The following is a 24,556-nucleotide window of genomic DNA, read 5'->3' on the forward strand; positions in this document are numbered from 1 at the left end:
GGTTCCGCTGCCAGCGCCCCCACACGCGATGGCCCCACGGGAGGCGTGAATCCACCGCTGGGGAGGAGCCCCCGCCCGCCACCGCAGGGGCGGCCTCGCCGGAGCCGCGCCCCGCCCCCCAGCTGCGGGCCCCGTGCGGAGGCCGCGGCGCTGAGGGCTGAGCCCACGCGCGTCCCCGCCGCCACGCCCCGCCCCGCCCGCGCGGGCTGCGCGCTCGCGCCCGCGGGGAGAGAGGGCGGGCGGGGTGCCGTGCGCGTGCGCGCGGGGCGGGCGGGCGCGTCCTCGAGGCGGGGCTGCGCGTGCCGTTGCGAGGGGCCCCGCCGCCCCGGGAGCGCGGGCGCCCTCAGGTCAGTGCGGGGGGGAGGACGGGCGGTGCGTGAGGCGGCCGTTACGGCCGTTACCGGGCGGGGAGGGGCAGCGGCGGGGAGGGGAGCGGTGCGGCCCCGCTGGGTCCCGCGTCTTGCGGGGCCGGGGGCGTTCTGGGGTGGGCGAGGGAGCTGCCGCTTGCCGCGGCGCCGGGTGTAAGGGGCGCGTCGGGGCGGCGGCGCCCGTTCCCGGCGGGGGGCGGGCGGGCTGGGCTGTGGTGGCGGCGGGGGATCCGGGTCCGGGGCGGGCAGGCAGGCAGGCGGCCGTTGGTCCCCAGCCGCTCTGCGGGGACGCTTCCGTGAGGGACGGGGCGGAGCGGCCGCACCTGAGCGCCGGCACCGGCGGGAGCTACCCGCGCCCGCCGCGAAACTTGGGAAGTGAGAGGCGGGGGAGTTTGGTGGGGAGCGGATCCCCCAGCGCCCGGCCCGGCGCTGAAGCGGTCGGCTCGCCCGGCACAAAGAGCCCCTTGGAAAACGGTCTTTGCTTGATCAGAGTCGTTATTTGTGTCTTCAGCCGCTTCGAGAGGTTTCATTCTTACTTTTCCTCCCCCCGCCCCGAGCATGCAGCTGCCTTTTGTACAGAAGCGGGTTGGCTTCTTCGCGGTACTGGGAGTGAACCGACGGTGATAAACCGCTGTAAGGGTCGGGTGGTTTGGGATCAAAGATGAAGTGCTAGGAGCACCGAACTTGGGACCCGGCTGTTCCAACGTGCCTGACCCGGCTGGGCAGTGGGCTTTTCCGCGGGTGGGTGTGTGTAGGCTAGCACTTCCACTTGGAAAAAATTCAGAGTTATGTAAACCTAAAAGTTGGGGTTTGGGGTATTTTTTTTTCTGCTTAAAGTAATGCTTCTTTTAAAGAAGAAGTATTTTAAGTATCAATTCAATAAACTTCTTAGAGGAACAATTAATAATTTGCACCTGGTTTGACATAAATACCACCTCCTCTTCACCACGTTGTTGGCTGAATTTCCTTATGTACCTATGTCTGAAGACTGACTAGTTCCAGTTAAGGGCCCGCACCTTTACAATTTACTATTTTCCTGTTTGTTTTGTGAAAGTCCACCTGTGGTAACCTTCAGGTTTATAAATTCATTTGCCTATACTGTTTCCTGTCTGGTGATGCATTTTAAAATAGGAGGGAGTAGTGGGTTGCTTGCTTGAAAGTGACAAAAAGTTTGAAGTTATGATATTTAAGTGTTTCTAAAATGATGATTACTAACATACCTAATTAAAACAACAGACTATGTCTCATCTGAAGAGTGCTGGTGCAGGTTTTCTGCACCATTGTTAGTTGTCACCATACTTTGTTTTCAGCATGTGATCTGTATGTCAAACTTCAATATGCGTCCTGAGCTTTTTGATTGATTGTTTTTTTGTAGAGACAGGTGATGTTGGGTTATAGGCATACAGTACTATATTTGATGCTACTTTAACTTTTATGCTAGAGTCAGGCTCAAAATAGCTTTTATTTTGGTGGGAAAGAACTCGTCTCACCATTTCCTACAGAAAGTATGTGCAGTATGTCACAATGCATAGTATCTTGGGTTTTCTGGGTAATTTAACTTTGCAAATCAAATCTCTTAGGTCCTTACTCATTTGAAATAAGTTCTGCAGGATTGCCGAAGTTGAATTTAGAGTGCAGTACTTTTTTTAAATGCCCCACGTAAGTACACTGCAGCTAACTGCACAATAAGTTTCCTTGTGTTTCCCCTCCAGTGATCCTCAGCTCTGCCCTGGAGGAAACGCCTTTCAAAAGCAATGTGGAATTCCTTTAGCTTGTCCTTTAAGGTTGAAAAAAAAGATGTAAGTTTCATTATTTGGATTATTATTATTATTTGGACACTTGCTTGTTAAAGCTTGTGAGCAAATATTTATTTCTAAAGTTATTATTTGGACACTTGCTTGTTAAAGCTTGTGAGCAAATATTTATTTCTAAAGTTACCAAAGAGTTGTTATGTCTATGATGAAAGCATCAGTGTTAGGGTAGGCTCAGTTAAAACAGAGGTCTGATGATTGATAAGCTGTGCATTGTGTTGTCAGAAGAAATTTAGGTCTTCACCTGTTGTGTGAACTTGCACAAATGACACTAGTTTTGCAACAGAATATTGTCCATGCCCAGCATTAGCTTTCTCTGATAATTCAAGATAGTTCTCCTGTGACACTCTCTCTACTAACTCCTCAAACCTTGCTGGCTATTGTTTTGTTTTACATGAGCAAATGTTCAGATAACTGAGCTGACACGGAAGCCAAGCCCTGTTTTGTGAGGCACTATACAAATGAGTGATAAGCAACACTTTCTATCTCAAAGAGCTGATAGGTAAGGCAAAACAAGGAAATAAGAGATGGGAATCTTGGAAGGAAAAGATTAAAAGCTTTCTGTGGTGGAAGTTGTCTTCAGTTCTGTTTTCTGCCATGAAGTTGAATTCCAATCCCATGCCTTAATTACAAAACCACTTTATATGTATATATGTCAGAAAACTGGCGGGGGTGGACGACACTTAAGTAAAAGGTCACTTCATTTGAATTTGCAAACTTCCCATTTTCCGGACTTGACTTGTCTGTTTTCTGATCCTGCTGCCGTATCTGAGTTTGATAACTCAGCAAGTCAGAGTAAAATAAAACCAAGGGAGTCCAATGTCTGGAAAGTGTTTGCATTTTAAAACACTGGTGAACTGGTTGGTGATCTGTGAATGTCTGCTGGCTGTCCTGGGTAAGTAGGGTATAGAATCACAGAAAACAAATTTGGAAGGCACCTTGAGACATCACCTTGTCCAGCCCCGTTACCTGTATCATGAGATTACCTGATATCCTGAATAAATATTTCACCAGGGGATCATGTACCATTTCAGTACAGGACTGAAGGACTTGTTGATAACATCCTCCTGTGACAGGATATGTATGTACCAGGTTACACTCTGTATTCACCCTAGCTGCAGTTTCACCTCTTCACATCCAAAGCAATTTAAAGGAATCATTTTCTTAAAAACCTACATTCTCTGGAATTACATCTTTGCTGCCTCCCTGTTTGCTGAAAGCATGCTTGGTTGCAAGGGTTTTCTGCAAGTATGAAAAGAAAGCAACTCCTCAGGTAGCATGTTTGCTTGTGCCTGATAGGTGTGAGATTTTATACGTAGGCTTGCAATAGTTGACAGCAGAAAACCCCTTTAAAATCTAAGTCATAATATGCCACATGCTACTTAACAGCATGTCACCTTGCACACTTAGCAGGGGAGCAAAGTGCAAGCCATACTCTTAACACTGGGGAGGAGCTAAAGCTAGCTGTGTATTATTTACAACAGAAATGTACACGGTGGCTTACACTGTCCCTTTGTTGCAGTTATTTTGCCTTCCTTTGGAGTCCTCAGCATACAGTTCAACTTGGAGGTGAAAGAAATCTCTGCCCTATTAGGCAGCTTCCTTAATTTCTATCGAGAAACATAGCTCAAAAGAATGCTGTGTGATATTAGGGTAATATAATGCACTGAAAGCGCACCTAGGTGCATTTGACTTACTAGCGCTATTTGATTTTTTGTCTTCAGTAATACTCTCCTGTCAGACCGAGGTGATACTACTCCGTGTATACCAAGAAAAAGTAAAGGTTTTCATACTATGAAACTTTATAATACATAAAACTAATGTGTATGTATGTTTACCTTGCACAGTCCCTTAATTATGCGCTTATGTTTGATTACTTGCACCTTCCTTAATTTTTTTCTTTTTTTCTTCTTCTCAAGTTCTGATGTGTCCTTGGGTCTCTGAAACAGTTATTGTGGAGGAGAACAGACATTTAGGATATCTTAACATTGCTAGACAAATACGTCTTAATGCTTAAAAATATATTCTGAAACCAGAATTTGAGGAGTATGTATGTTCATCTTGAAAATTTATTACTGCGAAGTAGCTGCAATTCACTTGTAAAGAGGAGGAGAAACTGATCAAAATACTAAAGCATAACTGATCTAACAGGCAAGTGTGACTGAAATGTTTGCAGCAAAGGAAGGTAAATCTGATTTTCTAAAACAGTTGATAAGATAAAAAATTGGCAATATCTTTATCCCCCTGTGGAATGGCCATTCAGAGGTTGCGTGTGCTGCGAGTCTGGAAACAAAGTTAGAGCGAGTTACAGGATCCACAGCTTCTAATGTGTGGCAAAGGAAGATTAATTCAGTACAGTGCAGTTTAATGGGTGTAACATTTGGTTCCATTCCTTGCATTATTTGGATGCAGCTCAGGTTAGCAGCAATTAGTCTCTCATATCTAAAAACTGGGGTTATTAAACAATTGTAAAAGTATTGCAAGAGTTGTTACTCATGGGTTTTGATTCTCACTTTTGAGAAGCAAGAGCAACCGTGTTTCAGAACACATTTCTTACCAAATGCTTGGTTTGCCAAGGGACTGACCTGTTCCTCTTTCACTAACTGGCGTAATCTTCCTCTTTTGTCATTTAAAATGCAGTGGGAACAAGAAGCTGTACCAGTTTTTCCCCCATTTAAAATACTGAATGGGTCCAGATATGTTGTTCTGCTGTAAACACAAGAGTGCTGAGTTGCTGATCTGCTTTGGGTTTTTAAGCTACATGTTCCCTAAACTATGGATTAGCATGATGTAGTTTTCCCATGACAGACCTTAATGACATTTACATTACACCACCTAACCAAGCTTTCCAAAAGTCCCCTCTGTTTTTCTTAACCTTGTTGGAAGGTGCTGGTAGCATGGCAGTTCTAGGAGACTGAAATTTGCAGGCCACAGAACAGGTATGGCATGGGTGGTAGCAATATCCTCTCCCCCTCTTTTGTCCCATGGAGTACTTCCAATGCTATGGTTTGACGTGGTGAAGGTAGGTTATCTGTATGTGAAAAACGTAGTCCTTGAATTATATGTCAACATAAGCAACTGTAATCCAGTCCCCCTGTGGATGCTCACAGGGTAGTTAGTTACTCTTCTAGTACCATCGGTTCTTACAAGCAAGGACTCGCTGAGAAAGTGTCTTTATCTGTGGTAGCATTTGCATTTTGCAGACTTACTCTATGTAGGAGGACAAAGATATTTGGGAACCGCTGATGTAAAGGAGCAGGACTGGTCGCCTTACAACCTGCCCTTTATAGAGCCTATATTGATTTAACTGTTCAGTTTAAAAAGAATAGTTTCTAAGCCAAGTTAAAATTAGTATAAAGGTTTGTCTACATCGGCAAGATCTGTCTGTGAGATAGGAAGCTCTGTCTGTAGTCATCTGATCCCAATCTCTCCCTTGAAATAGACAGCATGTGAGTACTAATTGTAGTGGTGGTTTTTCTGAAGTGCACAAAGATCACTAGCTTCTTTCTCACAGGGCGCTGAACAATCATTAAATGCTAATGACTTTTGATTACCGTTGACCTCGGTCAATTTAGAATTAGTGACCTAGAGAGGAAAACCACTGTATCTCATTACCAATTTCCTGAGATATCTGATCTTTCCTTTGTAAGTCAGTTTTGGTAAGAGACAGAGTAGAATTAAAGTTGACCTCTGTCTTAAAAAAGGTTGAATGCTTTCAGGTTTGCAATATCATGTTTAGAAATAAATTTAAAAAAATGGTAGCCACTAAGAAAGAACTTATTTTTTGACCCCACAGATTGTCAAGAGCAAAACTCAACATGAAATGAAATGGACAAGCTAGAGTAGTAGTGATGGGGAAGAAATGCATAATTTGACACTTTTAAATTAGTAGAAAAACAGTTTATCTCCTGTAACATTGAATTGAATTCTCATTTTGTAGTTGCAGGTTTTCTCACCTCAGAGTTCATTTATAATTCTTGTTTTCACTTTGAACTATCAAGAAGCAAATTCATGTATATAGAATAAATTGCAAATTGTGCTCTGGGATATTTTCTACCTGCAGTTCCCAAACTATGGTATTGGGGAATATATCTCAGCAGCCTGGTAAAATCATATATTTTGTGTTGTAATGAAGCATTTCACATTACTACTTTCCATATGCATGGAAGAGAATGTTTGTGTGATAATTCACTGTAATGGGATCAATGTAGGTTGTTTAAACATAAGCCTTTCTTTATGTGGTTATGGTTTATATGGACTGTCATTCGTGCAGCAAGCATGGTATTGAAATCTTAATGAAAAAAGAGGAGAATTTTAAACTTTTTTTTTCTTGCTCACTTTAATACACTAGGTATATTTATCTTGACCCAGCTGGGAACAAAACCTTTAACTTTAAAAACAAAACCCAACAATGTAGAGAAGTTTTTTGTGTTACATTGTGTTTGGGGCCTAAATTGCCCCAAACTGGGGTTAAATTGCAAACTTTAAGCAGCTAAGCAAGAAAGTAAGGGGAAAAAAATGACAGCGGGAGGTGTTGCACTTTGTGTAGGAACAGGTTCATGGAGAGCCAATTGAAATCCACACAGAAGGAAAGTGGTTGTTTATTCGCAAGTAAACATAGGGCTAAATGTTACTCTTGAATATATTTTTTTATTTTGATTGCTTTGTCTCAAAAAGGGAATTGCTGTAAAAAAAACCAAAATGAAAATGATTGCAGATACAAAAAGGACATATTAAAAAGATTAAGGCTGCTTTGGTAGGGAGACCAAAAAGAACCGCCATGCAGCAACATAGCCTGTATGGTAGCAAATAATACAAGAATGAAAGAGTAGAAGACATCTGAATACTCATTCTTTAAGCTTCTATTTTATATAAGTTTGTATTTACCTGTTGACTGAGCTGCTCAGGGCTTTCTGCTTTTGTTTTCTTCAAAGCATTAAGGCCTTTTAGGAAAAAAATGTAAAAACTATCTTAGTGGATAATATTACGCAAAGCGTTTAAATCCTCATGCCTTAAACACTAAGCAGTTAAGAAGAATATTTGCCAGCAGATATGTTGCTAGTGTAGTATAGGACCTATAGCAAAATACAATTTAGCTATTTTGGACTTTGATTTAAAGCTTCTAGTGTTGGTTCAAGATGCGGTTCTACTCTGATACTATTCTACTCTTTCCCAGCTCTTGGCTATTCTGGGAAAGAAATGCTCTCTATTTTTTTTTACCCTATATTCTGGCTTCTCTGAGAGTCTTTACAATTTTGCCCATCTTTCTCCCTGCTTTTAGTTGTCTTTTTTTTTTTTTTTTCTTTTTTTTCCCCTAACCTCTCCATAGAAGGCCTTACTGAATAGGAGTTCAGGGCCTGCTTTTCTATGCAACAGAATGAAGTGGATGCAATGCTGGTTACTTTCAGTGCTGCCAATCAGAAACTTAGGAGAGGGGAGGTTGGAAGATTTTGTCAACTCTAATTCCATTTTTTTACTTGAGGAAATCAAGAGTAGAGCTGTTAGTCCCCTTTCCAAATGAGCATTTTTACAAACAAAAGGGTTGGCATAGTGATCAGGAAGGATTCTTCGAAGTGACTACATAATTCATAGATAGGTAGACAGAACTAGGCTCCTCAGCTGTGTGGGTTGGGTTTGTTGAGGGGGGGTGTTGTTTATTTGTTTTTTTAATTTGTACATTCCATTTTTAAATGAGTCCTTAAAGTCAAATTCAATGAAAGTTAGCAGTGGACAGGTAGATTTGTTAAACTACAGGTGTGTGTTTATTTTTGTTAATCAAGCTGTATCATCTGAAATTTGTTTCCTTGTAAGGGGAAATACAGAATTTAAACAAAGAATGTTAATAATGCATAGGGATAATAACTACCAAGGGAGAGACTTGGCAACTTTACAAAAAAGAAATATATGCATTTTCTCATTGCCTACTTGGAATTCATTCCTTTATTCATGATCTGGTTGTAACAGACAATTGGGAATTTTGATGAAAGTGTGTTTTTTATAGAATTGTCCAGTTTGCAGTACTACCTGAAGAATGGACCTGTAAATGAGAGATATAGAAAAACAAAACTTAGAAGAAGGAGCAAAAAAAAAAACAAAAAAAAACAAAAAAAAAAAACAAAAAACTTGGGTATACTTGCTATTGCAGCAGGAGAGACTGATGTAATATGAGGAAGAGTACTCCCATCAACCCTGGAAATTCAATGATTTCTCAATTGGAAGTTACCTTTAGAAAGGCATAATTACAGTAGTACCATACTATTAAAAGTTGTACCAAGAGCTGGGCTATAATATGACTCCTGTGCCAACCCTCACAATGGTGTGAAGGTATATTATGGTCTTAAGGAATAAATGAAACTGCAATTGCAGGTATATTGCACACATTTGGATTTGAAGAGCAAAATTGACATTTCTGTTGTTCACAATATTTAGTCAGGAACTGGTTTCCATGGGCTTGTAACTTGCTTCTAATAATTTGAAAGGGGCATGTAACTTGATGCGTGGTATCTCAGCCTCAGAATATAGTCCTTTGCTTAATTCTTCACCTCTGGCATTTTGGATTTTCATTAGGCCAGTGTTAAGATTTAAGCGTGGAATTTCCTACACCCTTTAACTTAAAGTATTTGTGGTTTGACCTCTTTGCTTATAAAATAAAGATTAATGTGCCTTTGAAGAACTGTATTTCCCTTTTTCTAAGTTGTATATATCAAGTTTGGTTCTCTTAATATATAGTTAATGAAGAAAAATTAGAATTGCTGAAGAAGATTAGGAAGACATTGTAATAAGCTTTCAAAAACTGATAGATCTTTGGGTGAGAGGAGGTCAATTTCCTTGATCCTCTTGCCAGAGACAGACTGATTTGGACTTGGGGTTTTGACTAGTCTTTTAACAGGGAGTAAGTAGTTCATAGGTTGCTTTTACTGACTGCTAACGTATTGATTTGTAAATTCATTAACAGTATACGTATAGTAAAAGAAGAAAACTATGTTGTAGGAAAATAAATGGAAGTTGCTGCCAAAATGGAAAGAATAGCGGGTAACATTCTTTGGTGGTTTTTTCCCCATTTCACATGCATCTAATGATTGGTTTAGAAGACTTAGTTTCTAAGCTGATGAAGTGCAGTGGAAGGTGGTATAAAGTCTGTAACAGGTTTGTAGATTCTCATAGGAACTTCTGTAGTCTATTGTGGAATTGACACTATTTTCCAGTTATAGCAGACCAGATTTTGGTGGGTGGCTTAAGAACAGGCTAAGATGGAGGTTAGGCTTTCTATTTACTGGAGTGGATTTTTATCCTGTCATGAAAATACTTGTCTTCTGGGGGGTCTGTCTGACTTCTGGATTCAGGTGGAACATGTTTCAGCTGCAGCTTCTCCCTCCCTTCCTTTCCCAAGAAAGCACAACATGCTACACATGCGTTGTATTTTACAGAAGTCAGAGGTATGGTGGACTCCTGCGGCTTCACGTTTATGATCTTTCCCAGAATGAGTTGACCAGCCAGTCCATCTGCCATTTTCTTCATTTTCTTTCTCTTCTGTAGCCTCCCAGTGACCTTATCAGGTGTGTGTATAACCTTTGGATTTGTACTGGTCAAATGGTTTGTAAAAAGGACCTTGACTTTTCTATACTTCAGTAGTCTATAAAACGGATTTATGGAATGAAAATCAAATCTCTCATCTTTGATTGCTATCTTTTGCCTTCTGCCAACTGCAATGCTGAGAACCAGATATTCTGCAGAATGCATGGTTTTTCTTATCTTTAAGGATTTTTTAGAACTTCTTTCTTTTGAAATGTCTGTCCTGTGCAGTGACAAAAGGGTTATTTTTGTAACTAGAAGGGCTGGAAATTTACATAAGGAGGGGAAGAAAACTTAGGCAAACTCAACAAACTAAAATTTTGTGCTGAGAATACTTGCTGTGTCCTTGTTACAAACTCTCAGCTGTAAGCAGTTATAACCATCGCATCTGTGGGATCAGTTTCTTTTCTGTTACCCCTTTTTTTACCTCTCTACAGTTTAATATGGCTTAGGTGGTTAGTTTCCCTTCCAAATCAATCGATTGCAGATAAAAAAAGGAAAAACAAAAGGCGGGGGGGGAGAGAAAGAAAAGCTTGCTAGAAAAATTATTTCTTTGGAAATTACATAACCTGCCTCTCAATGTATTTAGGAATGTATCTCTGCCTTTCAGCCACACCAGGCATAAGGCACCATCTTCTTTTAAATTACCAGTGAAGGAGATTTTGCTCTAAGACATTGGGTTGTGAAATGTAGCAGCTGAGGCATGGACCTTCTGTTTCCCCTTCCATAAGCAGTGACTTCAAACAGAGAGGACAGATGTGTGTCTGGAAATGGTATCATCACAAACCACTGCAGTGAAGTCTCTAAGTGGCCAACTGCCAGGGTGTCTAGTTAGTGTTTAATATGGAATGTCTCCCAAGGAGACCTGATAATCTTTGAAATACCTGTACTTAGGTTTTACAGTTTCAGGTTTAAAGACATCCAGAGATTGTGTGTTACAAAACTATAGCTGTGATTCAAGCAGTTGTGATGGTGTTTCAATAAATAGCCTGAGTAACACTTCTGTGCTTCAGTTTAAGTCAGTGGCAGATTTCTGTAGGGATTTCAGCAAGGTCAGCCATTTCTCTAGCAACCTTTGATCACTTTAATTTTGCTGTTGTACTTTTGTCCAGCAAAACTAATTAAGGCTAAAAGTGGCTAAATTTGCTTTGAAAGCAAAAGGGATTTTTTTCTTTAAAACTTGAGAATAATTATGAAATCTTATTTTAATTATCCCCCCCCAATATCTTAAGGTGTGAAATATTGACACCTAATACCTAGTATTTTTTATTTCCCTGCTTTTGAAGTGGCTATGTTTACTTGTTTGTTTTTTTTATACACTTGACCTACTATTAAGGAAATCTGATCTAAATTTAAGTTCTAAGTAAACTAATGACTGAAAATTAGTCTTCTTCCTTATTTAAATGGTTTGGTAGGGATAGCTTATATTCTGTTTATTTCAGAAAGTATTTGTGGATAAAATCGGAGTGTGTTTTCATCTCGAGGAGTGATTTCTGCCTGAGTCTCTAAATCATGCAGACTTTTTCATTTAGTGCTTTAAAATATTGATTAAATATATTCACTCTGGTTTGCTTTAATCTAATTGCATATCTAGAAGTTTTCTTCTGATGTGGTGCAGCCGTGTCTGGTGTAAACTAGCTTAATTAGCAGTGCTTAGTGATTTGGGACCCCTGTTAAAGGCTATTATGTTATCTAGAAACATAAAGAGTTAAAGCCAAAGCTGTGACCTCATCTCTATGCATGTTACACTGGAGTAGAAGCTGCGCTGAAAGGGATTGTTTAACTGCATCGTTGTCTTTGCTGCTGCTAGTTGATTGCTTTAATTTGGTTCTGATATCTATAGCGTGCTTTTGCTGAACAACTGTTATGGTGGGGATTTGTGGGAATACTGGAGACATATGAAGTCATGCTAATATCGACTGCATGTGGAAATAGCTCCCACAGGAATACTTAGACTCAAGTACGTCTTTCTACCTGATTTCAACTTTTTAATGCTTCCCCTGTGAAAATTCAAGCAGCATCAAGGAGAGCTAAAATACACAGGCTTCTGGCCAGTCATGCACTTACGCAACTGTGCATGCTATTTATTACTTTATTACTTAGCACTGCGTATGAAAGGAAGAGCGCAACTGCTGTCGCTTTAATGTCAGAGCGGCATACGTTACAATAGGTGTCACTGTGCGGCTGGGTCCAATCGTTATCGGTGACTTCAGCTATTGGCTCCGAATGCTGGCTGACTCCATCTGCAGGGCTGCAATACCTACTCTGTTCCGATCCGTTCAACGCACAAGTTCAGCTTGCCGAGCAGCCTAGCAGGGCTACGGTGTGCATCTTGCTAGCTCCCTTCAGAAAGCCGGTGCTACAGCCACGCGCATACCCTCTTCGCAGGGTGTTCCGCTTGCAGGCGATTCCTGATCAGGAAATCTGGAGAGAAGTAAAACTAGCAGGAATGATGGGGGTGTATTTAACGATTCAAGTACTGGATCAAACTTAAAGCCAGTTTCTTACTCGGTGCACTGGAAAGGTCACCTTGTCTTGCTGGAAAAGAAGCAAACTCTCAGCTCTGCTGCTCTCTGCTTAACAGCTTCCACGTGCATTTCTTAACGTTTCTAGCTAGTTAGGCTATCTAGCTTTACAGACAAGTATACTCATGGTAGATGAGAAAGGAAAGAACATGAAATGTCTCACCTTCTTCTTGATGCTTCCAGAGACGGTTAAGAACAGGTCCAAGAAGAGCTCTAAGAAGGGAAATAGCAGCAGCAGTAGCAGCAGCAAATTGCCTCCAGTTTGCTATGAAATCATTACCTTGAAGACCAAAAAGAAGAAGAAGATGGCTGCTGATATTTTTCCCCGAAAGAAACCAGCCAACACTAATACAACTGCTGTCCAGCAGTACCACCAGCAAAATCTCAATAACAACAACACTATTCCTGCACCTAATTGGCAAGGACTTTATCCAACCATCAGAGAGAGGTAAGTTCAGGGCGGTTTATTTTTGCTGTATGAATGGAGGGGTGAAAAGTAGCAAAATGTTTGTAATGTATATGTTTGTTTATTAGTTTATTTGCTGAAGAAAACACAGTTCTCTTTTTTTTTTTTTTTTTTTTTTTCTTTTTTCTGTGTATGTGTGAAACAAGTATTTTGCTAGTGGAAAATATCTCTTTTCCAGACAGTGCAGCTGTTTGTTTTGAGTAAATAAAAATGTTGCTGGAAGCAGCAGCATACCCGTAATGATTTGCTTTAGACCTTAGTGGAGATTTTCAGTGATACATACTCTTGACTTCTGATTTCCACTTTTTGAAAAGTTCTCATAAGTTTTTGGTTTTGTTTTGTTTTGTTTTTTTATTGCACACAGACACACATTTGCCCCCTTATTTTTTTATCTGGTATATTTGTGTGGTGATGTATAAAGTAGCTTAAAACAAAGTGTGACCTGCTTCTCTTTACTAACACGTAACTTTAAGTTGTTAAGCAATTACGTTTCTTGGGTCTGGGCCAAGCACAGAATTACTGGGCACCATAAATTAACACGACTACCTCTGTTTGTAGAAATGCAGTGATGTTCAACAATGACTTGATGGCAGATGTTCATTTTGTGGTCGGGCCACCAGGTGGGACCCAGCGGCTGCCAGGACACAAAGTAAGCAACAGCTGCATTATCAGCTCAGGCGGGGTTAGCCAGAGAGAGCTCCCACGGTTACGCTGGGACATAGTGTGGGAGGCTCGGCTCTTCTGGGACAGGCGTAATTCTGTATTTTAAAAGGCTACATGCAGTGGAATAGTCTGTCCCTTGCTTTTCTTTGTGTTTCCAGTTAAAGAGAACACTTGTGCTAAGGCAGTCATTGTAAAGTTAGGAATACTGCTTTGTGCTGCTTGTTAATATTACTCTTGAGATTTTCTAGAAGTGGTTAACTTCTGTAGTGGATATGTGCATTTTCCAGTAGCTAATGCATATATGCCCATGAGAGTAAAATACAGGGAAAATGTGTGATTCTGTTCTTAACTTTGACTTCATTTCTTACTGAAGTGTGTCTGTAGAGTCTGTCAGTGAAGCCCAGTATGCTGAGAGTGGCTCTCCCACATTGTTTTTGTTGGCAGTGCTTTCAGTTTAAAGCATGAAATAAGATTTCCCTTTCTCAACAGTATGTCCTGGCTGTTGGGAGCTCTGTATTCCATGCAATGTTTTACGGAGAGCTTGCTGAGGACAAAGATGAAATCCGTATACCAGATGTTGAGCCTGCTGCTTTTCTCGCAATGCTGAAGTAAGCATCATTCATCTGCTGGATATGTTTTCCTTTGTGATGTATACATACACTGGTACTGTCATAGTTAAAGTAGTAGACTTGCATATAAACAGAAAGAAAGCAGTTGCTTAAATATTCTTCTGTCTGTGCTTCAAGTATTTTAAACTTTTACCTCATTTTGCTCTCCCCCTTTACTTCCAGGCATGCGTGTATTAGACTAACATAGGCAGTTAGAAATAGTGACTTTGACAGGGGATCTTTGGGCACATTGTATACTGTAATGCCTATTGATCTGATTTGTCATTACACATGTTACACAAAGGAATGGAGTTACTAAAAAGAATTGTCAGCTGTAACAACCCCCCCCCCCATTCTACTTTGCAAGCATAGTGAAAAGTTAAAAACGCACACAACAAAAAAAAACCCAAAACCCAGAATTGCTGGGTTTGCATATTGACGTCGTTCCAGCTCTTTTATAAACTTGCTGTATGCAGGTCTTGTCTTAAAAAAATGACCCTAAGCTACTGAATATAGCCTCTGAAAAGTAAGTTTCTCCTCATCTATCATATTGATGCATTTGGAAAGTGATAAAAAGGCTGTTTACCTGAATAGGGTTTTTTATTCTAACAGGGGAAAAACAGTCAGTTTGCATGATCATTATTTTTCTTCTTGCAAACTGCATAAGAAATGCTGTCTTTTCCTAAATGAGCGTAATGAAGCAGCTTCCCTGCTGAATTGTCCTTGAATGTGTCTATAAACTCTGATTATTAAAGAGAAATGCCCCATCACAGAAATGCTATGGCTTTGAAGATTTTTTTTCCCTTCAGCTTTAGTAACTGCCATTGCTTTCTGATAAAGAATATACATTGGTATCTGATAGTGATCCTTTTAATGTGCTGCAGATTTTCTTGCATGTAATGGTGTAATCACTACCTAGCAATTTATTGTATTTCATAGATTGTTTTGACTAGCTTGTGGTTACAGAATGGTTTCTCTTTTTTCTTTTACATTTCAGTGGCACTGTACATGAACATTCAAAGTTGCATATAGAGTTTGTTGCATAGAGTTTTTATAGGTTATCATGAACATCAGCAATGTTCTGCACAAATATCAATAACTGCCAGGAAAAGCTGAAGTTACACAGATGTTCTGTAGACCTGGAATATAAAGTTAAGATATGACATTATGTAGGTAGGTGCATTATGGATCCTCACTTTGGGCCTTTCTGGTTTTGCGGGTGTTTTCTGCAGAGCTCAGACTTGTGCTTTACTTTCATGCAGAATCTTACAAGGCACAAATACAAGATACTTGGATTCCCTAGCCCCCCTTCCTTTTTGAACAGCTAATCTATTTCACTGTGGCTAAACATGATTTGCCATATAAAAACTGAATACTTTCTGAATTTATCATTAAGAAATGTGTTCAGAAAGCAAACCTGGAAAACAGAGTATCAATACCGACATCTAGGTCTTGGCATATTATTTAGCCCATGGCAATTTAAGAAACTATCTTTGAGAGCATGGCCAGAACCATAGAATTCTTCACCTTCTCAGCTTTTATTTAAAAAACCAAAAGACCACAAAAAGTTTGTGGTCTGTGTGAGTGTTGAGCTAACCTTGCCATTGCTAACTTCCACTGATGCAGTATGCTTGAACCTGCAGAGTGCTCCTGTGTCTGTGAACGCCAGGGGTGTCTTGCAGCCGTGACGGTGCAGGGAAGGGAAAGGGATCTTGCTCAGCAGTGCAGCATTCCCCTCATCGCAGCATCCAGTGCGTGTGCTCCACTGCATGGAGCTTGGGGGGAGCCACGGTCCCCCTCACTTCTGTCCCCCTGGGAAATCATCTCCATGAGTGTTGCTTGCAACTGCTGTGAGCAGTGGATGGCAGAAGGCTTGTGATGCTGTTGCTGCAGAAGGAAAAGACTTTTTACCTATCCCAAAGCAGCCATTTCCTTCATATGCTCCTTTCTACAGGCAGGAGGGGTGCATCATAATCTTCATCAGAAAATACATTGAGTTTATTTTTGTGGGTTTTGGGGGTTGGGTGGTTTTTGTTTTGTTTTGTTTTCATTTTTGTCTCCTCTGGACAGTGAATTCTCATAGCATAAATTTTTTTTGTCTTTTACTGATAGTAGGCATGCTGACAACAATCATCAAACAAAGTATTGCCAGATGTACATATGAAATAATACCTCGACTGGTAGATACTAATTATTCTCCCAGTAGAATTGCTTTGGCTGTTCTCTACAGTTTTAAAAATAGGGTTAAATTCATAGTCTAGCTGACACACTGAATTGGTGTCTTTAATGTATTATATTTTACCTTAATCTTGACTGTTCAAGTTAGAACCATGGTCTCATCCTAGGATGAATGTGTTACTAAACTGTCAAACCCTGTGGTCTAGCAGAATCCTCTGTTTAAGAACAGGGTGAAACTGGAATATCAGTAATTGCAGACCAGACTCGAGGTGCATTGGCAGAGTTAGAAGTGTGGAATATTGCTGACAGCTGATCTGTGCTGTGTCTGTTGTAAATCAGTGATATTAGTTCTTCACTTTCATGAATATTAAACCAGCAGCTTTTGTACTATTTCAGTTTGAAACAGATGTCATCATTCTCTGCTGTACTAGCAGGCAAAGAGAAGTAATAGAAGGGAGAAAAGAGTTGGAGAGCAATGAGGAGAATCATAAAAATTAATTAATTGATACATTGAAAATTTTTTGGACAGTAAGGGAGCTAAGCCTGTAACCAGTGATATATAGATGTGCTCTTTGTTGTTACAAATAGCCCAGCTGAAACCAAGTAATAAAGGTTTAAAAAAAAAAAAGGTTTGGGTCTGTGTAAGTATTCTTTTTCTCTGTAACCTCTTAGATTTTATTATATTGCTTGAGCAGTACCTGCTCTGCATGTTTTCTAAGTGTGGCTTGGAGGATAGTGCCTTATACCTGCAAAAATACAAATGAAGATATTTACAACTATAACCAGATAAGTGTAGGTACAAATTCCACTTTATAAGCACATCTGTTCTGCAAGAAATACATTGTGTTGGGAAACCTGCTAACTAGAAAATTTTAATTAGTACAGGGTCGCATACTACTTCAGCTTTACTGGAGGAAGACACTTTTATCAACCATAACCATCAAGACTTGCTTATCCCTGTGAAGAGTAAAATTGCATTTGGCATGGTTTTAGCACATTGCACTCACCAGCTGCAAATGGGGCCCTGAAGCATGAGATATTAAAATGAACAAACTGTACAATGCTTCATTTCTCTAAGCAATGAATCCCAGCAGTTTAGTCACATAAATAGAAGTTCACCTTCATCTCTTCTACCACACTAGCGTAGCAGTAAATTTTTTTTTTCCTCCTTATGCAATGAAACTGAGAGAAAACACTGTGCTAGTGGAGCTAGGATGTTGTAAGCATTAAGAAACCTGAAAATTAGAATTCTGTGCCATTTCCTATATGCTTCATCACCCTGTTAAAAAAACAAAACAAACAAGAAACAAAAACAAAAAATCACATACACAAAAAAAGCCACTCCACTAAAAAACCCAACCCAGTAGTTATGAACATGGATAGCACCTGATATACTTTGATAGCATTTCTATTCTTACACTCCCTAGTTATTCCCAATAAACTTGTTTTCATTCCTGTATTTATATATACACCTCAGTAAATCACCATTCACCATCATGGGACATCCAGTCCAAGTACTCTTTGTAACATGTGTTCCAGACTGTTGTGTTAGCCAAGTAAGGTAGCCCTTGAGGAGCTACTACCTGAGGCAGATAGCCTTTCATTAGCCAAAGTGTGTATGGAAGGAACACAGAGCTGGAGGGGCCATAGTTTGTAAACATAACCATTGTCTACACAGCATGCGCCCCAAATGTGAAGTTTTATTCACCTTAGATTTGAGCCTGTTCTCTTCCATGGTCTTACATGAGCGATGGATTTGGTTTGTACTTTCTTTCTGGATTTAATCAGTGTTCCCCAAAAGCACTGCTTAGCTTTAATGTGGAACAATTTAAGTATTCTTTGTTTATAATTTTCAGATGTTGTTGACAAATTATGTTTTTGCATTAAGCTGCAGTGTTACATGCATGTGTTTTATTTCAGATACATATATTGTGATGAAATTGATTTAGCTGCAGACACCGTGCTGGCCACTCTTTATGCTGCCAAGAAGTATATCGTCCCTCATCTTGCCCGCGCCTGTGTCAACTTTCTAGAGACAAGTCTAAGTGCAAAGAATGCCTGTGTGCTGCTTTCCCAGAGCTGCTTATTCGAGGAACCTGACTTGACCCAGCGCTGTTGGGAAGTGATTGATGCCCAAGCTGAGCTAGCTTTGAAGTCTGAGGGGTTCTGTGACATTGATTTTCAGACACTTGAAAGCATTCTCCGAAGGGAGACTCTGAATGCCAAAGAAATTGTTGTTTTCGAAGCAGCTCTGAACTGGGCTGAAGTGGAGTGTCAGCGACAAGAGCTAACGGCTACCATAGAGAACAAGCGCAAAGTCCTCGGGAAGGCTCTGTACTTGATACGCATCCCTACCATGGCCCTCGATGACTTCGCAAATGGCGCTGCTCAGTCTGGGATTCTGACTCTCAACGAAACCAATGATATCTTCCTCTGGTATACGGCTGCCAAAAAGCCAGAGTTACAGTTTGTAAGCAAGCCCCGTAAAGGCCTTGTTCCTCAGCGATGCCACCGTTTCCAGTCCTGTGCTTACCGCAGCAACCAGTGGCGCTACAGGGGCCGGTGTGACAGCATCCAGTTTGCTGTTGATAAGAGAGTGTTTATTGCTGGCTTTGGGCTGTACGGCTCCAGCTGTGGATCGGCAGAATACAGTGCCAAGATTGAACTCAAACGACAAGGAGTTATCCTAGGTCAGAACTTGAGTAAATATTTTTCAGATGGTTCTAGTAACACTTTTCCTGTGTGGTTTGAATATCCAGTGCAGATTGAGCCTGACACCTTTTACACAGCTAGCGTGATTCTGGATGGTAATGAACTCAGCTATTTCGGACAAGAAGGAATGACAGAAGTTCAGTGTGGGAAGGTGACTGTTCAGTTTCAGTGCTCTTCGGACAGTACAAATGGCACTGGGGTACAGGGAGGGCAAATTCCCGAACTCATATTTTATGCTTGAATGAAAGTGTGTGGAGACGAAGCATTTTGCTATGAAGAACCTGTCTGGTTCAGGCCTACTGACACTTAGCTTTTTATCTGCAAATAGGTGATCAGTACAGGTAATATGTAACTAAATGCTGTGGTCAAGTTACTGCCTTGCTATACTTGTAGCATCATTGGTCATAAAGTTTAAGTGTAATATTTAAACTGGAAGCTCTTAGGAACAAGCAAGTTTTAAAGGCTTTATAAGAGGGTTGCCTGTTTGCTGGTGATGCTAACCCTTTCTTTGATGCACCTGTGAATCACCAGAGGATGTCCCCCTGCTTGTATCTCACTAAACACTGTCTTCATTGATCCATTTTCTCTTTCTCCATTTCCTGCTTTCTGCTTGTAATTTTTTGGGGAGGTAGGGGTAGAAAATGAAGAGCCTTGTTCTATAGTGCTCTCTTGTATCTGCTCTTCAGACTTAAGAGCTTCCAATAAACTGAGCTGCTTTTGATCATGGGAGCCAAAAGAAGTGCTTCAGTTGTAATGAGAAAAAGCAGAGGTTTAAACCTTCATCCTGTGACATTCTCCTGCAGCCAACTGTTCAGGATGGCTACAGGAAGATGGAGAGAAGCAAGCAGCTTTCAGAAAGCTACACAGCATGCTGACCATGTCCACAGTACATGGACATGTTTACAGTGAGGGGGGGGATGTGGGCTTGGCAAGTTACCCTCAGAGTTCATTTTCTAGGAATCCCACCTTGAAGGCAAGGAAGTACTTGCACATGTTCAGATTGTACATGCAGTTCTTGAAATTCTACTCCCATGACCTAGTTTTTGCTACATTGAAGTTGATTTGCTATTTAAATGGCTTTTCTTTGAACTCTTGCTAAATAAATGGGAATTAATATCTGTCATGTGATGCAGGATAATTTTTTGTTTGTTTTGGGTGGGGTTTTTTTCTTCCTCCTAAACATGGTAGAGGCAGATTATAGAGGAACAAAAGAACGTACCAATCCTGACTTGGACTTTTTCCTGTAATATGAGATTTCTTATGTTTATTACCATACATTATCAGTGAAAATTTAGACAAAGACAGAAGATTCCCAGCTGTGGTCATATTACACTTAGTGTATATTATCAGATAACAGTGAGGAGGAGGAAATCTCTAATGTGTTAATGTTGGATCTCTGGCAACTGCTTATGTTTACACGTGAATCAGAGGATTATGTGGTGCAGAACCTTTTCCTTGTCTGAATTTTTTTTTTTTCCAAACTTCCTGTTATATGTCTGTATTGTTTTTGGAAAAGTATTAGGAATCATGACTCCATTTATCAGGGAAGGAAACGAGTATAAATAAGAAATACAGGTACTGTTTAAACATAAGAAAATCCTTCACCATTGCATTGGGACAGTTGCTTCTCAGAGGCACACTACCTATTGTAAAGCATCTCATTTCACCTTTGAAGTGGGTTCTGTTTGTTGCGTATGTTCTAACAAAATGAGAGGACCAAATGATTCTTTAGACAGAGTGAAGATTAATGTTACGGTATATCAACACGTTAATGTAGCGTAATCCTAAATTCACTTGACAGTTTTGTAATAAAAATGTTTTTCTCGTATGATTTCTTACCAGTTTAGTACTGTTACTCTAAGTGTTTTTTGACGGTTGGAATCCTGGCCCCTGGCCATTGTAAAGTGCCAGTACATCTTTGCAGTGTCCAAAATACCATCTGAAGTAAGGAAGACTGGAGTGTCGATGTCAAACACTTTATGGCCAAAGCCCAGATCTACTCTCTAGGTAATAAAAGGAGAGCCAGGTAAAAAACTGCCCTGCAACATCTGTGCTTTTCACCCATCTTAGTGTTTAATGTTTTTTATACGTACATACATACGTGTGTGTTTACATTTCAGAAAGAATGTTGCTTATAAATACCCTCAAAATATAGAGAAAAATGTTTTGTTTTTTTGTAGCAGCTGTACATAATCCAGACTGTTAGTGAAATCTAAACAGAATGCTCCATGGAAAACTCCCAGAGAGAGATTTTTAAAACCTCCAGTTAATTATATTTAGATCTGCAGCCTAAAATAGACGGGAGTATGAATTGTATGGACTGGAGGAAGAGTTGCTGAAAAGACTGCAAAAAGGAGTCTTAAGATTGTGATGAGGTAATGGTCATCTACTTTTAGACAACATCTGAGCAGCAGTTCCATTTATTTAAATACATTTGAAAGCAGAGAAAGATGCTAATCAGCTGATTAAGTTTTCTTACAGCAAGCGGTTGATGTAGATGTAATTACTCTGAGTGATGATCAGATTGACAAGTTGCTTGCAGTAGCAAGCTACATTCTGAGTTGTTTGGAAAAAAAACAGGTGCCTCAGCTGGTGGGACAAATCAGAGTACTGCGTTGGTATAACTAGACTTGGGTTCTCACTTTTAATTTATTTTTTCTTTTTTACTTATCTGCAAGTAAAGGTGAAGTATCTACTACGTTCACTGGCTGGAACAGAAGTTAAGAGATCAGAATACTGTGCAACTGTAATATGTAGAAAATGAGCTGTTATTTAATTATTATTTTATTTGCTACTTTTATGAAATATTTTTGATGAAGTAGGATGAAAGCAGTCTCTAGCTTAATTCCTCTGAGTCCATTCCAGGTTTTAGGAGCTGGTGCATGTAAAGTTTTTCAGTATGGATGAATAAACATAAGCACCCCAAAGTACCTTTTGATGCTTACAGCACAACTTGATTCTGAGCACTGCTTGATGCTAACAAGTACTGGTATATAAGAAGGTCTCTAGTATTAGTCACCTTAGGACATCAGGGCACTTAAATACATGTCTAAATGTGGATTTGGTTGGTTTAGCAGTAGCATCCAAGCTTGAATACATTGATTGACATTTTGCAAGCATCAGCTGTATGAGCCTGGAATGTAAGCATAATGTCGATAGAGATGCTTTTGTAGATTCTGTCTTAAACTGTACCTGGCCATCTTTGCTACTTGTATGTTTGATTTTCCTGGTGAGGAGAATCTGTGATAAGAGAGTATGGTGTAATATACTTTCTGCATATCTAAAATAGTATTTAAGTAAACATTTTAATTTCTACATAGTTATTGCACTGAACTGTTTTGGGATTATTTTTTTTATTTGTTGTGATAAACTCAGCTAACTTCAGGTCCCAGCACCCATTTGTGGTGGAGCAGTGTTTGACCTTAGCAGGCTTACAGCATTATTTATAAAGGACAGATATATATAAATATGAAGTACCTCATGTTGAATGTTATTGTACTGTATCTTTAATGTCACAGTGCAGATCTTGTTGGACTCATGAATGTGTATAATCACGTTAAACAAAAATAAAAATGGTTCTTAAATGGTTGTTTCCTGTAGTATCTTTGAAGCATGAGCTGTGAAAGCCATTCCTTAGTTATCTTAGTGATTTCTATTGTTGTATACTTGTGCACAGATATTTGTTGAGCTTATGTATTCAGAGATCTTTTGATCCTCAAAGAAGTAGAAGTCTAAGGAAAAAAACAAGGAAGAACAATGAAAATGTTAATCAGTTACATTGTAGAAAGGTTGACTATTAAGCTAAGGCGCTAGAGTGAATGAATTAATTTGAGCTTTATGGAAGACCTTGTCTACTAGCATTAATATTTTAATGTTCTATTAATATTATTAAGTATGTGGAGATGAAGGGGGAGGGTCTCGTGTTTATTCTAAAAGACAGTTGACACGGGAAAGGCCATGGTTTTCAGTCTCTGATACATCAGAAGAAAGAACATGGTTAGTGCCAAGAGGCTGTTCTCTGATGAAAAGTTAATTACGTAATATTATTCAGAATTCTGACTATTTGCTTACTTAACAGTTTTCTTCCAGGAGATTTGAAACCTCATTTTAAATACTTTTATGGTCAGCTGAAGCCCCACTTCCATGATGTCCATCTCCAAGACCTTTCAGATATTACTAGTAATGATAAGAAATACTCCACAGTGTGATACAGAGACATGGAAACTTAACTGAGGAAGTCTTCCGCAGTAAAAACAGTACCTTCAGACTTCATCTGAAATTCTGATTAAAGCATGTTTACAGGCATCAAACTTGTCACTTTTGGTAAGATGTTTTTCTAGAATTCTTACTGTGATACTTGGTACCATACTGCTACATTCTTGATCCAAATCCTTTAATGTGTCCAGTGCTGCTCATTAGTTTGGAGCTGGCTTCAAACAAGAACTGTCCTATGCCTTCCATACTAATGATACCAGCTCTTAAATGTGTGGTAGATACCAGTGTGATGTGGTGCAGGAAGGAAGGACCACATCGGCAGCAGCAGTCTAGCTAGACATGGTAGAGGAGATCAGTGCTGCTAGCAGCCTCAGTTTCTCTGATAAAACAGGTAAGAAGGATGGCCTATCTCATCTAAAGGGACATTCTCCTCTATTTGCAGCTGAAATCTGACAAGTGCTAGGGTACTTGCTTTGGAAATCGATGTGAGGTAGAGATGTGTCAGTCTCTTGCACTGTGTTCAGTGATGCAGAGAGCATGTGTGCATTCACACCAGAAAAAAAGGAGTTTGAAGTGGAAGGAAAAAAAGTGATAGGATGTTTCTGGATTTGAGAGGAAGAAGACCCCAAGAGCGGAATTCAGTTGTTTGTCTCACAGGTAAAATCATGCTTGGTGGAGGACTCTCTGTTCCCAGCTAGCTGGAAAATCCTCAGGAGCTGACAGCCACTGCCCCTCATGAAGGCAAGGTCCCATTTAAAACGGGCTCTTTGCCAAGTGCTCAGCTCTCAGGAATAGGAACGTAAGATTTCTTGGCCTCTGATAAGCAAGACTACTTATCCTACAGCCCAGGACGAGCCTGTACTTAAAGAAGCCAACTGGGACTGCTGTAAACAGGAGGGTCTTTTTGGACCTCCCAAGCTCAGCACTTGCTGGAAGCTGAGGTCCTGGCACTGACATGAGATGGGGACTTCAGCCTATCAGCAGTGTTTGGCTGCTGTGAAAAGCAGCAGCTTTTAAGCCAGCCTATTCTACCATGCTTGCAAGCAATCAGTGTGAGCAGGAACACCTGCTGATTTCCTGAAGGCAATGAAAGGAACTGCTTTCTCACATGGCAGTGTGACCATGTTCAAAATAAAATTTAAAAAAGGCTTTTGGGCATGCTTCTCCATTTCCAGAAGTCTGAATTTATTTTCTCCCCAAGACTTGCCCATAAACCGAGGCCCTGGCCCAATTGAAATCAGTAGGAGTTGCCCTAGTGACCTCAATAAAACCAGAATTTTCATTTGCAGTGTTCAATTTGTGTGATTATTCCCAAAACACAACATAAAACTGCCCAAGAAAGGAAAATTAATTTTGAAATCCCACTGTAATCTGATTATCTAAAATACAGGTAGAAACCTTTCTATTGAATCTTACAAAACTCCTGCTGATCAGATTT

The 24,556-nt window shown here is 40.2% G+C and overlaps 1 protein-coding gene across 3 annotated transcripts; it reads left to right on the forward strand.

Annotated features, from left to right (window-relative positions):
- Window positions 1-276: 276 nt before the first annotated feature.
- BTBD3 (BTB domain containing 3) lies at window positions 277-22,482 on the forward strand. 3 transcript variants are annotated; one of them, XM_075035472.1, is made up of 6 exons: window positions 308-347; window positions 2,081-2,167; window positions 12,460-12,724; window positions 13,301-13,391; window positions 13,895-14,013; window positions 18,112-22,482. In XM_075035472.1, exons 3-6 carry the CDS (start codon window positions 12,582-12,584, stop codon window positions 19,142-19,144), a joined length of 1,386 nt encoding a protein of 461 aa, XP_074891573.1. In that variant the 5' UTR covers window positions 308-347; window positions 2,081-2,167; window positions 12,460-12,581; the 3' UTR covers window positions 19,145-22,482. The 3 variants fall into 3 exon arrangements, with proteins under 3 accessions (XP_074891572.1, XP_074891573.1, XP_074891571.1); XM_075035471.1 differs by lacking the exon at window positions 2,081-2,167 and having other exon boundaries at window positions 277-347; XM_075035470.1 differs by lacking the exons at window positions 308-347; window positions 2,081-2,167 and having other exon boundaries at window positions 8,646-12,724.
- Window positions 22,483-24,556: the final 2,074 nt, after the last annotated feature.

This window comes from Buteo buteo, chromosome 9 (assembly GCF_964188355.1).
Source record: "Buteo buteo chromosome 9, bButBut1.hap1.1, whole genome shotgun sequence".
Taxonomy (NCBI): domain Eukaryota; kingdom Metazoa; phylum Chordata; class Aves; order Accipitriformes; family Accipitridae; genus Buteo; species Buteo buteo.